This window comes from Eublepharis macularius, chromosome 4 (assembly GCF_028583425.1).
Source record: "Eublepharis macularius isolate TG4126 chromosome 4, MPM_Emac_v1.0, whole genome shotgun sequence".
Taxonomy (NCBI): Eukaryota; Metazoa; Chordata; class Lepidosauria; order Squamata; family Eublepharidae; genus Eublepharis; species Eublepharis macularius.
In genome coordinates this window covers 37,604,590-37,619,097 of record NC_072793.1, presented here as the reverse complement: position 1 = coordinate 37,619,097, position 14,508 = coordinate 37,604,590, and the positions used below count along the sequence as shown (strand labels likewise).

The following is a 14,508-nucleotide window of genomic DNA, read 5'->3' as shown; positions in this document are numbered from 1 at the left end:
AAACGTTTTGCAAATGGAGACATTGCCAGTGTTTCGAGAGTGGGCTATCCCTTTAAGGGTGTAGAAATGGCCCATGTCACATGACACCTTACTTTTGATCCAGGCCATCCTAACTGAGGCAAAGGGCTACTGGCTGTAGAAGTGAGCAGATGGAGGCCTGGCACCCTCTATGTAGCCATTTTCTTCCTCATGAAGCCAGTCCAGATGGGTGAGCAAATAGGCAAGGACAGCCATTGTAATCACACCTGGACTGCTTTCCTGGGAAGGGAGGAGAGGCTGCAGCTAATGCCTGCTACTCATTGCAAAGATGGCAAATGCAGCCGCTGCCTCTTGCCCTTCTCCTTCTCAGTCCTCCTGGCTAGTGGCATTGGGCTTGCTTGTTGATTCCTCCCATGCTGCTGCTGGCCAGGGAAAGCTGAGCCCCAGCAAGCAGGAGTTGGCCCTTTTGCAGCCACAAATTGGGATGGATTCTACTGGTTTCAGAGAAAGACTCTATGATTCCTTTTAACACAGCCGCTATCATACACAGGGCATCCCTTCTTCCAGATGAAAGAGATCAGTTTCCCTAGAGAAAATGGCTGCTTTGGAGGCATTTAATAGGCTGAGCTCTCTCCCCTCCCCAAGCCCTGCCCTCCCTAGGCTCCACCCCCAAATCTCCAGAATTTTCCAACCCAAAGTTGGCAATCCTAACTAGAATCCATTGCCAAAATAATACGTTTTGACTCAATGAGGCCATAGCAGTGTCATCTTTCGATTTTAATGTTAAGAATACCAGAACATGTAGGTTTTGCTGTTTATATGCCTCCTGAAGGAGGCAAAATGAAAATTAGCACTCTCCACCAAGGAATGACATTTCTTTACTCTTAGGGAACCAAATCCTTCTTTGTTTAGAAATGGGCCATTTCCACACAGTTTACCTTGTTGTGGAAAATAGCGAAATCTCGCGCGAAATCTCGCGAGAAGACACTGTTATTGCACAAGAAGACGCGATAACAGCATCTTCTCGCGTGATTTTGCGCGAGATTTCGCTATTTTCCACAACAAGGTAAGCTGTGTGGAAACGGCCATGGTTCTGAGGCTCTAAAAAAAATGATTCGGCTAGTCAATGGCTAGAGGGTTTAGAGACAGTATCAGATCACAACAGTGAGAGAAAAGGAGACATGGAATTCCTAACAGAATAGTTCTAGGAATGCATCGATTTCTTCCACCACCCCTTCCTACATGCACCCCTTCCATGATGAGTGCCTCTCCACTAATAAACCAGAAGGATTCTTCTTCCTTCAAAAGCATCTTTGCAAGCTTCCAAGTGAATACTAAACTGCGAAACCAATAGTGGGAAATATGCTGTGCACCTGCCTTCGGCCCCACCGTTTCTCTAGAAAGTAATAAAGCCTGTTTGGAAATTCTAAGCATTTTGCCTTGGATAATAATCAGTTTACTCATCAAGATTACATTTTTCAGCATCAGTCCTAGACGATAATCCATTCCCAATCAAGTAATCCCAAGGCATACATTTTCCCAAACTGCAGAGTATTACTCTAATGGTCTTGGCTGAAGGGAATTGTAATGCAATGTCTTATTTAGGCTGCTAATGGAGGTCAAAGCAACTGATATACAGGAGCAGATAATGATGATTCACTTGTGTTCACCTGGGCATGTCTACAATGCAGCTTGCCCACCTTGTGTAGGAGCTGTTTAATATGAGCAATCACCTCTTGCACGTTCATCATCATATGCATCCCACTCTTTCTTAATAGAAAGTTTGGGACTTCGTGTTCTCCCATCCAAGCACTGTCCCACCTTCTCAGCTTCAACAATGCTAAGCAACAGCACTGGATGTTCCGAAACAGAATTTTCCAAGCTTCCAGAATGGTAGCAAAATGTTTTGGGAGGGATTCACAAAATTCACATCACTGTATGGTCATACTGTCTCTGCAGCAAATTGACAACTGGCCACCACAGAACAAAGGGTTATCTATAGCTAGCCTGAGACATCTATGAAAAGACAGCAAGCCATTGTTTTTTATGGCCTGATGCAGGCTGAAAGGGAATCAACAAACCAATTCAGGAGGACATTGTTGTGGCAATAACTTACCCTTCATGCTCCAATTGGTGTTTTATTATTCCCCAGGAGACTACAAACACAATTGGAACACCTTGAAGTGGAAGAAAAGAAAAATGGTGATGGAAATTGTGGCATACTTAATAGGTCCGATTGCATTTAGAATTATGTAATACAAAATAAAGATTAGTAAATACTCGAGTAGGTAATGGAAGGGGATCGGGAAACATTAAGGATTGTGTCATAAGGTTGCCAACTGGCCTGGAGAAGTATGTCCTGTCGCTTTAATAGAGGCTTAACATGTGGAAGCAGGCAGTTGAAACTTTTTGTGGCACTGCGGTAAATAACATCACCTGGTAAATAACATTACTTTAAGTCTATATTAAAGAAAAAGGACATTTTTCTTAAGGTCAGTTAGCAGCCCTAATTGCATATGTGAGAAAAAGGAAATAAACTGTAACTCATATTCTAGAAAAATATACTTATTTACCCCATCCAATGAACATACATATCTGCAGCAGGTGTTTCTCAGAGAGCACAGTGGCTACCAATAACCTATAGAGGTAGATTCCTTCTACTAAAAGCCAGAAAAAGTTTGCCCCAATGAAGTAATGTGCGAAAAGCTGGACCACTCTGCAAACAGTTAATTTCTGTAGAAATGAAAGAATGAGAAGAAATATCAATAAAATTATACAGCTGTATTTTAATACAACTTAATATTTAGATATGCAAATACATGGAAATTTAAAAAATTAAAAGCAGCAAAAAATCCTCATTTTCATAGCTATATTTGAATCCTTTTATTTCAAAACAGCTTTGGATGCTAAAGATTGCAATACTCCAGGAGTCTTGAACTGTATTAGCAGGGCCCAGGTCCTTATTCCCTATATTAGCGCATACAAGATACTGCCTTATACTGTCAGGGCCTTGGTCTGTCAATAGGGTTGCCAATAGACCTGTCCCTTTAATAGAGACTTATTGTATGACAATGGGCAGTTGGATTTTCATGGCATGGGGGTTAATGTCAGGTCACATCACCTGGTAAATAACAAGGCAAGATGCTAACAGAGGTGGCTTATCATTTCCTGCCTCTGCAATCCTGATCTTCTTTGGAGGTCTCCCATTCAATTACTAACCAAGGCCAACCCTGCTTAACTTCCGAGTTCTGATGAGACTGAGGGCCAAGCTACAAGTGACGAATGACACTTGAATGGCAAGTGGATTGAGTGGAGGGCAAGTGAACAGGGAGAAATACACTTGCTGTTCAAGTGTCATTCGTCACTTGTAGCTTGGCCCTGTGCTTGCCAGGGCTATCCAGGTCAGACATTCATTATTAATGATAGTTTAATAATACAAATGACAGTTTAATAATACAGAAATGGGGTGTTTGGTAATTATTGTAATGAATATGAAAACTAAATAAAATTTCCCATCTAAACACCTTAAAGCAACAATAACATTCTCTACCATGTTTTTCTTCATTATGCTCTGGTTTCTTTTGTTATTGCAGTCTTTGACTTTTACAAGGCATTTTCCTAATAAAAGACCCGAAGAGAACACAGTGTTCCTTGTGGTGGTGGGGAGAGAATCTCTGGGCCTTCTTGATTGGCTGCACTGTTGCATACATGTTTTAGGTATTCCAATCATGTAGGATAAGGGTTGGGACTTTGCTTTCCTCTCTCTTATCAGTGCTTGCCCTGCTGTGCCGAATTTTCCCTTTCAGTCTGCACACCCCTGCTTGCCCGCTGCTCTCCAACCCTTCTCTCCCAATCTAGCAAACCTACCTCAAAGTCCTCCTGTTGTTGCCTGGCCAGATGCCTTACCCTCCTTGTGCCACCAAATACCCTTGCCTGGTCAGTCTGCCTCTTCCTCGTGCTTCTGTTCTTCAAGCTCAGTAGCTGCAGTGCTGTTTTACTGTTTGGAATCTTCCCTACTGATTTTCCCATAAACTTTAATGTTAAACATGGGTGCCATTCATTGCTTGGAAAATGGGGCCCTTTAATTCTATCTGCATGAATCTTGGTGGTGTGGATGTGCTTGGAGAATACTACAATCATCCTGAGTTTTGTCCAGTTTTGATGGAGAACCATGAAAGTTCTCCATGACCCAAGAAAGGGATATGTGTGCGTCTTTCATTGAAACCAATAGGAAATAATGACAAAATAGGACTATTTTGTCGGTTCTGCTGCTGTCTCCGATCTCAGATTACTGTTCTTAGGGACTTCCAGCTACTCCTCCTCCTGTTCTTTCTCTATCTGACCATCAAAGGAGTAACAGACAGTCTCTGAATCTCTCTCCATCCTTGAGTTAGATAGCTAGAATGGCTTTTTCTTACAATATGGATTTCTTTAACAAAACAGACCATCATTTTCTTTCCTAAAGTAGTGGACTTTATTCAGAAGCAGTCCCCTCTCTACATGCACACAGCCAGCTACAGCTAACAATGCCAGGGATTGACTTTGGGGCATTTTGTGTGAAAAGCAGGGGCTGTACCACTGTAGAACAGCCCTTCATCGCATTCAAGCCAAGGCGACTGATATACGCTGCATGATCTTTACGCATGATCAGAATATAACAGAACCAGGTGACCTGAGAAGCCAATAGGATTCTAGCTAGCCTTGTATATAATAACTCTAGCTTGAGTACTGAATCCCGTCTTCCCTGCCTCTTGCCTTGACAATTATATGTAAAAATAAGCATTAATGAGCTGTGCGTCCTGTATTTACATATATCATTAACATCTGAAGCCACTCACGGTTCCACAAAAATCATAAAAGTATAAGGGAAGTCTTTTTAGTCCCATCTCATGAACTGGAATGTTTTCCAAATCCAAATACAGTATCCTAACACATTAACATTAGTCCTGCTGAGGATAGTACTTCACAGAAAGAAAGATGGACTAATAAGCAGCAAGGTGTCTATGACAAGGAAAGTGAAACAAAAATGCAACGATATGCCCCAAACAGGTGAAGGCAGAAAATTACCAAACTCTGCCTGATAGACTAGCCAAATTCCTGCTCCAAACAGCAATGTCAGATTAGACCACTATGAAGACCGTGTGTGTCTTCATAGCCCTCAAAAGAGTTCTTCACTATGGCGGCATCCTTCCAAGTATTTTGCCAGTCTCAATAAACAATTATCAGTCTTTGGGAACCTAACTATACAGCTCAAGCAGAAGGGCTCCCATTTTGGACAGAGTATGCTCTGTCAATATTTCTGACTTCTGCTTCCAGTACGGAGAACCAGTTTGGTGTAGTGGTTAAGAGCGGCAGGACTCTAATCTGGAGAACCGAGTTTGATTCCAATTCCCCTGCTTGACGCCAGCTGGGTGACCTTGGGTCAGTCACAGCTTCTAGGAGCTCTCTCAGCCCCACTCACCTCACAGGGGCCGTTTCCACATGGCTACGTGCCCAGAAGATCGTGCGAAACTCACTGCATAGAAGCATCTTCCTAGAGCGATTTCCCAGCACAATCCTGTTTAATGGCCCTTTTTCTGACATCACTGGGCCATTAAAGGGGATCATGCCGGGAGATTGTGCTAGGAAGAAGCTTCATGCCATGAGTTTGCGTGATCTCCCGGGGCATATGTGAAAACGGCCAGGGTGATTGTTGTGGGGATAATAGTAACATACTTTGTAAACTGCTCTGAGTGGGTGTTAAGTTGCCCTGAAGGGTGCTACAATAAAGTTGGTTAGTCTTAAAGGTGCTACTGGACTCTTTTTGATTATAAATTGAATGTTATTGTTATTATTATACAGCATGGTGTTTCATTCCCAGAGTTCTCCCTCCAGCATCAGTTTCTTGTCAGTCCTCATGTCTGACTAGGACCAGGAGTACAATCTTCCTGGTGGGCTCCTGTAGGCTGACTGTAGACCATTTGAGGTCATTTCTAGGAATTTTCCAGGTCTCCTGCTTGAGTGCTATGATGCCTAACAAAGAGCACATGCAGCTGCCATCTAGATGAACTCTAAAATTTGCAGAATGAGTACTAATAGATGCTTACAATAAATGACAGGTAAAATATATGAAGCATCTGCTCAGTAATTAGCAACCCTCCCTAACAGGACTTAACCCATTTTCACACTGAGTTTGCTGTCTGCAAATGTTAAGTGCTTTCTGATGGATAGCTGTCGGGTCACCATCACATTCTAATGAACTTAATTTCACACTGTTAGACGAGGAAGAAAACAATGTCTGTTTAGCAGCTCTGCATGGCTAAAATTTTGGCTGCTGCTGAAATTGGATTCTGATTTTTGCTGCACCATTTGTTTATTGTTTTATGTACCATTTAAAATCATCTTGTTCTTTATTTGCATATGTTTTATAAATAAATCAAAATAAATACATTTAGAACATGCACCAGCTATTTTTGCTTTGGCCCATCAATGATTACCATTTCAAACAGCCCGGAAGGTGGTGAGCTTGGGGAGCAAAATATACATAGCATGAAAACACTTTGTGCTGAAGCAATTCAATCAACTATAATTTTCCAGCAAACTCTCCATTTTCAGAATTTCACTGTGAACTCATGCAAATGCCAGGCACCTGTTTTCCCATTTAATATTAGTATTGGATGCTAGAGCTTGTTGTAATACCTCCGCATTTAAGAAGGAAAGCCATCCATGTTCATCACTTGGCTTTTCAGAGGCAAAATAAACAAAGACGTAAGTATTGTGTGTTATACTGTCCCTTATGAGAACCACTGCAGCACGCAGGATGAATGAAGCAAACAGATTCATATGGATGAAGTTTCTTGTGCAGTGCAGTTTCCTGTGGAAGAAAAGAAGTGTAATCTATTAACAACTGACTGGAGTCACACTAGGGCTGCCAATCCCCCACCCGGGGCAGGGGATCCCCTGTTCCCACCTCCTCCCCCTGACCAGCAGGGGGGCGATTCAACCCTTCGGCAACCATGGGAGCGCACGCCAGGCTACCCTTTGACCCACAAGATGACGTCACTTCCAGGAAGTGACATCATCACACATGCGGGAGCATGCGCTTCGCACTTTGTGCTTCGCGCACACGTGAGAAGGGATGCCGGACGCCGCAAAGGGTGAGTGCCGGGTTCCCTGTCTCCTGCCGGGGGATTAGAGGGACCTGGCAACCCTAAGTCAAATTGAACAAATAGTTACTGCTTGCCACAAACAGCACTGAAGACTGATTTCTCCCTTGATGGTAGCAGCTTATCCATTGGGAATTGTGGGAAATACCATGCCCTGCTAGCCCTGACACTGGCCTCAGCACTCTAGGGTCACTAAGTGAAACAAGAAAGGACTGGAGACAGTCACAGCCATGACAGGCCATAGAGTAGAGAATTTCTTCCATTTTCTGCTCATTATGGCCATTTTCACACTGCTTACCAGCCACAGAACATTGCACTGAGCTCCCGGAACGACAGCATCTTCCTGGTGCAATTTTGCGCAAGAATGCGTGAAATCACACCAGGAAGATGCTGTCAATTCCAGGAGTTCGGCGCGATGTTCCGTGGCCGGAAAGCAGTGTGAAAACGACCTATAACTAGTTATCAAAATATTCTTCTGTCTGATTCCTCTCTTAAGTAGATAAACACAGTTATAGCAGATGGTGATTGGAACTAGAGATGGGCACGATCCAGAAAAAATTAACGATCAAGCTGATTGTGGATCGGCGCCGGTGACAATCCCGATTTAATGACCCGCACCGAACATCTCCCGTTCCCAATCCGTGGATCGTGGATCATGGAGGCAAAATCGGAGGAGCGCCCCGCTGTTCCCAGCGATACAGGAATGGTGGGTGATGCTGGCGGCATCTGTGTTTGTGTTTGGCCGGTTGTGTTTGGCCGTCAGAGCTGCCTATCAGGGTTTGCAGGGATGAGATTGGAGTGCCCACGGCTACAGAACACCCCCTTCCCCCTCCCCTGGGTGTCTTCTCCCAACTGGTGACTGCTTTGCTGCTCTGTGGTTGGAAGGAAGCCCTGCTGATCAAGGAAAGCTGGGCTTCCATTCGGGTTTCCAGGGTGACAGAAGGAGGGCAAAGAGCTCAGGCATTCCCCTGGCTCCGTTGCCAGGGGAATAGATTGCTGGCGCCTGAGTGTCTGGATCCCCGATCTGATCCTGATCACCCCGATCCAGGCCCCTCCCGATCGCTGGATCGTTGGCCGTGGACGATAACGATCCGCCGGGTCACGATCACGCGATCGCCGTTATCGTGGGTTTTTTCAATCATAATGCAGATCGTGCCCATCTCTAATTGGAACTATATCCACAGAGTTGAGTGGCCAGTACCACTGGAGTTTTGTTTAATTTTGATTTTGAAGAACATTTTGGCCTGTATCCAACCATGCTATTCCAAAAACTTAAGGGCACTTTATGTTTCTGGAAGTGGGGTAAGTATTTCTTGTTGACTCTCCCACCCCATTGCAGCCTCCAAAATTTTGGTCCTAGAGGCAAGGCACCTCAGGAACAGCATAGGGCTGAAGGAGGAGTAGAGAATCAGTGAAAATTGCTGTCCCTTCTTCCAAGAGTTTAACAGTGAAATCCTAAGAAGAGTTGCTCCAATCTAAGCTCATTGATTTCAGTGGGTTTAGATTGGTAACTCTGTTTAGGATTTCACTGTAAGTGCCCATAAATCTCCAGAATGAGTCATTGGATACGACCAGTATTAAAAAGGCAGGTGCTAGACTCTGATAAGTGAAAAATAAAAAACTTGATCAACTGATCAGTCATGTATTGAAAGATATTCTTTTAAAAATAAATACGTAGCGGTTATGCTTGATGCTTCTGTATTATCTGTATTCTCAACCTGTATTATTCTGTATTATCATATGGTATTCAATTTGAATTATGTTGTTAACTAGAAATACTTCTGAATTATGTTGTACAGATCTCAAACCATCAGTGGCAGATTGTGTTGTATATAATTACTGCAGCGACACTTTTTTTTGCCAAAGCATGGAAGTTTGAAAATCCTACAAAAAATTAAAAAAGATTGGCTGAAGATTAATACCATCTGCATTTTACTGTGCCTCACTACTTATAAAAAGAAAGGGGACACAGAATTTGGACTCACAGTGATTGAAAGTATTGAAGCATATGGTATGCTTCCAAGATTGAACTAAATAGTTAAATAACTAATTCAAGAGTATGTGTTCTCCCAAGTATGTTTGATATTCTATATATTGGTTTAGAATAGTTTCTTGACAACATTAAAGAAAGACGCTGATGTATGCAGTTCATTGATTTAGGAAAATGTTGCTAATGATAACAACATCTGCTTTTCCTAGTCCTTCCCAGAACTTTTTTAGACCACTTTGTCACATTTTGTAGAAATCCACATGAATGGACTCGGGCTAGTGCTAGATACTGGGCCTAGCTACTTGCATTTACTTCCTGAAGCTTGTGTTCTGCTCAGAGAAGCCTGCAGTTCCTAACAGAAGCTAGGTTGTTGGCCTTCATTAGAAAGCTATTTGGAAAAAACTACAGGACAATAATAATAACATAATAATAATTTGTTATATACTGTCCTTCAGGACAACTTAATGCCACACTCAGAGCAGTTTACAAAGTATGATTATCCCCACAACAATCACCTTTGAGGTGGGTGGGGCTGAGAAAGCTCTAAGAGAGCTGTGACTGACCCAAGATCACCCAGCTGGCTTCAAGTGGAGGAGTGGGGAATCAAACCTGGCTCTCCAGATTAGAGTCCTGCCGCTCTTAACCACTATACCAAACTGGCACTCGGAATGCTTTTATATGCTCCTGATTCCTGCAGACCAAAGGGACTGCTCAGCTACCATTGTTATCAGATGTTATTATGATATCATGAAAAGATGGCATCCATGCAAGTGTTTTCTCACCCTTCCAAGTACTCTTATGAAGCCTTACAGGTCTCATTTCAAAGAACATTCTTCACTTCATGGAACATGTGAGAATATTTTATCATGATCAAAGCACAGGCAGTCCATTGACAATATCTGACCAATGCATAGCTAGTCATTCCAATCCTATCAATTGCCATGATTCACAATGCAGTTACGGCCATGCAGACTTATAGATCTCATAGCAATTACACAACTAAGAGCAGTTTCAGCCGAGCCTGTTTCTCAATAATGTGAAAAAGAAGCTTCCTTCACTGCCCCCATGATGTCCTAATAATGATTGACCTTTGGATTGCAATGTCCCACTGGTGAAAGCTCCAGCTCTTCTTGAGAACAGGAAAATATATTGCCGAATAATTCCAAACCCTCCCATTCTAGACAAGCTTATACTAACCTCAGCAACACCAGTATGAGTAGTGCTAATGAAAGGGAAGCAAGAGAAAAAGAATATCCCACAGTATAAAGATGCCCGAGGGTGACATACAGTGGATGTTTTTCATTCTAGAAACGACAAGGAAACAAAGGAGTTAGACTGTGAAATATGAGCTCCTAATCCCAGTAGAGAAGACCCTGTAGCATATCCCTCTAACACATATTTCAGAGAACATTTGTCCATTACGTATTTGAGAACTAGAGGCATTTGTTAGTTGTTTACAGAGTATCATAGCATTATTATTAGCCATGTTGCCTCAATGTAACCTCCACATTCAGAGGCATTTCACAGACACATCTGAAGCTGCAGGCAAGTAACAGCAGATGGCTATCCCTAGCATAAGCCCTGTATGCGTAATTGGCTATCCCTAGCATAAGCGTAATTGGTCACAGAGGCTTCTGGTCACCCAGTGTTTGCTTTTATAGATCCCAGTCTGCTCCAACACATAGGTTCTTATGTTTTTATGTAGTGTGTACAATATCAATAACGTGCAGCTATCCAGAGGATCCCACCTGGGCTTGGCTCATAACAGGGCAATTGTGGCCTGTGAAATTGTTGTGGCAAGCTTACTAGTATCTACTGTATAAGGGGCTGTTTGGGGGAGTGAAGTTAAGAAATACCTGAATTTTCTAAGGACACTTCCAATGCTACAGCCTGGGTCTATGGGCAGCTGCAGATATTCCCTTATATATTATGCCTCACAAGTAGCACATGACAAATGCCCCCACATTCCTCCTCCCCCTCATGGCTTTCCTTCCTTCGTCACTCATATACGATACTTGAGCGTTCAGTTATTTTTTCTGCTGACCAGGACCCAAAGTTCTGTGATTTGCAAATGTGGAGGACCCATTCAGCTCCCTCCTCTAGCAGCATCCCCCTAACTCCATTCCAAAGCCCTTTAAAATCGTCATGCCACTCAGTGCTGGTTCACTGGCGAACTGGAGAAGGATGGCAGTGTGGGAATAGGCAGTAGGCATGGCTTGTGCCTATCATTGTCTATCAGACCTGTGCTAGTGTTGTTCATGTCCAAGGTGGGCTGGCTCTGCAGTGTATCTTGGTCCCACCAGGGCCAGCATGAGAAGGTGTTTCGGTGGCAAAATATATGGGTCCTCTAGACAGGCACGTCCAGTAGACACCAAGGTGATTTTTGGTGGGTATGAGAGCACCCCTCCCGAATATTCACATAATAATAACCAGTATTTGCATATCGTTTTGAAATATTCCACGTTACCTCATTGTAATACTTCAACAGTCATGCAAGGTGGGTGTGTACCCGTATTGCAGGTTTGGGGGAGTTCTGGCACATGTGCGCCTCCCCCACTAACTTTGTGGCAGAGTCAAGATTCATGTAACTGGACAGCTTAAAAAGACAAGCTGGAGGGCAAAGAACAACCTTGCCTTTGCTTTTACTGGCAGTTGTTTCAAAAGCTATGATAAAACAAAAATTCCCTTAAAGCCAGCCAGAAATAGTTTTGAACTAAGCCCCTGTACTACTGCTGCAGAATTCATTACAGCTCAGAGACATTTTGTGTGGCTATAATAGTCATATATGAGGTATCAAAACAAATGAAGGGTGTTTATGGTGCATCCATGTTCTATTAGCTTGATTTGAGTTCCATTTTCCTCCTCATTTATTTTAAAGCAAGCTCAACAGAAGGGAGAAAGCCCAAACCATACGCAAGAAGAGAACGTTCAGCTTAACCACTTCAGCCTGAAACCACCTAATCCCCTTCTAAATAAATACAAAAGCTACTGACTTTCAGCTGATATAATCATGACTGACTCACACACAGGTAAAGGACAATTTGACTATGAGAGGATTTCAAGAGAGGATTAAGTAGGTCAGTCTGTTAAACCATAAAAAGGCAAGGGCTGCTTACTTTTGACTGCATGTGATTCTTAATGCACTCTGAACGGTTAGTCCAAATCTGGCTGGAGTTTTCACATGTTTTCCAAATTCCTTGGTCCAAGCAGACTCTGTATACATTTCCTTCACTTCCTAAAAGTAAACAGAGATTCAGGTCCAAAGGTCAAGCCACAAATTTCATTTTTCAGACATAGTTTAATGCTGTCACCCTTTCATCGCTTGCCTGAAAACCCCAGAAAAGGGAGACTTGGCTTGATATAGGTGGCTTTTTATAATGTCTGTTTAGTTGTGAGGTAACTGTGGAAAGCTCAATATTTATAAATGGATTAACACTGTCAAATGCTCCTAATTCTCTGTTTTTAAAGCTTTTTTCATGTTTAAATCCAAAGGATAAGATTGTATTTCAATTAATTCTTTCTCTGTCGTTTAGATTAATTGGGTTTGGGTTTGGAAAATAATTGATATGGTATAATTAACCAACTCAGGGCTGCGTATTAAAGACAGGATTCTGACTGAATGGATCTAGCCAAATCTGAGCTCCTGGGATTTCATAGGCATGTTGCTAAATATCCTCTCAGCCAGTGAAGGAGACAACTGGATGTTTTGTGTTCCTATGTTTGCTGCAGGATAACATGGCAAATTATGACTCTGTAAGAAATCTAAATGACTGTCAAGACAAATTCTTCCCCCACTAGCTTTCTATTGGATGGTCAACAGATAAGAGCACACCTTCAGGGCATAAGGTTAAAAAAATATGACTTCTACTAAGCATGGATTCACTCATCCATGTGTACTGCTTATCTTATCACTCTGTCACATTCAATATCTCAGTTAAATACATGAAAGGATGCCTCTGAAAACGATTGCTTTTTCTGTGGTGCTTAATCCTTGATGGCAGCCTGGTCTGCCCCTGAGGTTCAAGTCATCAAGTTATGAGTGTGAGTGCCTGAATTCAACAAACAAATGTTGCATTTAGCCAGACTACTGCCAATCTTCACTCACAGTAGGTTTGAATGCAGATTTCTGCAGTCATAATAATAATAGTTTATTTGTGCAGGGCCGGATCTAGGGTTTGCTGGCGACCAGGGCAACCCTAGTCCGACCCCTCACGCGCGCACTCCTGGCGCTGCATGATGACATCACTTCTGTGACACCATCACACAGGGTGGAGTGTGCCGCCCATGTGGTGCGCCAGCAGAGGCAGCATGCGGGGCTGGGAAGCTACCCGTGCCATTCGCTTCCCTGTAGGACAGGGGGCAGCTGGCCGTCCCTGTCCTGCGGGGCAGGCGAAAGGCAGTGTGGGAGGCTGCCTGTGCTGCCACCCACACGCTTCCGGCAGCTGGCAGCTGCTCCCGGTGCCCCCTTCCTGGTGGTGCCAGGGGCAGACCGCCCCCCCTGCTCCAGCCCTCATTTGTGCACTGCTCTGCTGGACAGTTTAGTGCCCACTCAGAGTGGTGAACAAAGTCAGTGTAATTATTTCCACAATGTAGTTGGGGCTGAGAGGAGCGCTTACCTAAGGCCACTGGTGAGTTCATGGCAGTGGTGACATTCAAATCAGCAAACTGCTGCATTGCAGCCCTATTACTTAACCAGTACACAATATTAGCTCTCTCTAATCTTTGGCTATTTCCGCATGTCCTGGAATAGCGCTAAACTTACAGAACAAGAGCATCTGATGATGTTAGAAATTGCACCAGGATGGAAGATGCTCTCATTCTGTAAGTTTAGCTTTATGCTGGGATGTGTGGAAATGGCCTTTGTGTGTAAATCTTGTACTGTACTACTGGAGGGGGATGTCCCTTGGAATTATGTACAAGGCTTACTGTTTAGCAGCAGCATACCTATTGGAGGTTCTCCAGGAAGAGTTGCCAACTCTGGATTGGGACATTTTTCGAGATTTGGGGTGCACCCTGGAAAGGGTTTGGGGAAGGCAGGAACCTCACTGGGGTATAATGCCATACAGTCCCTTTTCTTCAAGGGAACTGATCTCTGTTGCCTGGAGATAAATTATAATTCTGGCAGATCTCCAGGCCCCACCTGGAGGTTGGCAATCCTACCTCTAGGTCTGCACTGTTAAGCAAGGCCACTAGTTTGGGGTTCACCTTGCATACAAAGGCGAATTTAACCATAGCATCAAAATTCCCAGATGATTGTATGTCTCTGATTGAGAAATGCAAAGGAACAGACAATAAGGAAGCATGCTCAGGTTGTAACTAATGAAAATCTGAACCACTACCCCCCGCCCCGCCTCCATTCTTTGTATAATTATAGTATAACTGAGTTGTAAAATT

General features: G+C 43.3%; 1 protein-coding gene across 1 annotated transcript in view; it reads right to left on the bottom strand.

Annotated features, from left to right (window-relative positions):
• GLP2R (glucagon like peptide 2 receptor) overlaps positions 1-14,508 on the bottom strand; it is a 55,817-nt gene that overhangs the window by 14,772 nt on the left and 26,537 nt on the right. Inside the window, exons 4-8 of the mRNA XM_054978056.1 lie at positions 12,231-12,349; positions 10,312-10,418; positions 6,658-6,832; positions 2,553-2,712; positions 2,096-2,156 (exon numbers count right to left, since the gene is read on the bottom strand). Of these exons, the coding sequence (XP_054834031.1) occupies positions 2,096-2,156; positions 2,553-2,712; positions 6,658-6,832; positions 10,312-10,418; positions 12,231-12,349 (622 nt within the window). The remainder of the gene's footprint in view (positions 1-2,095; positions 2,157-2,552; positions 2,713-6,657; positions 6,833-10,311; positions 10,419-12,230; positions 12,350-14,508) is intronic.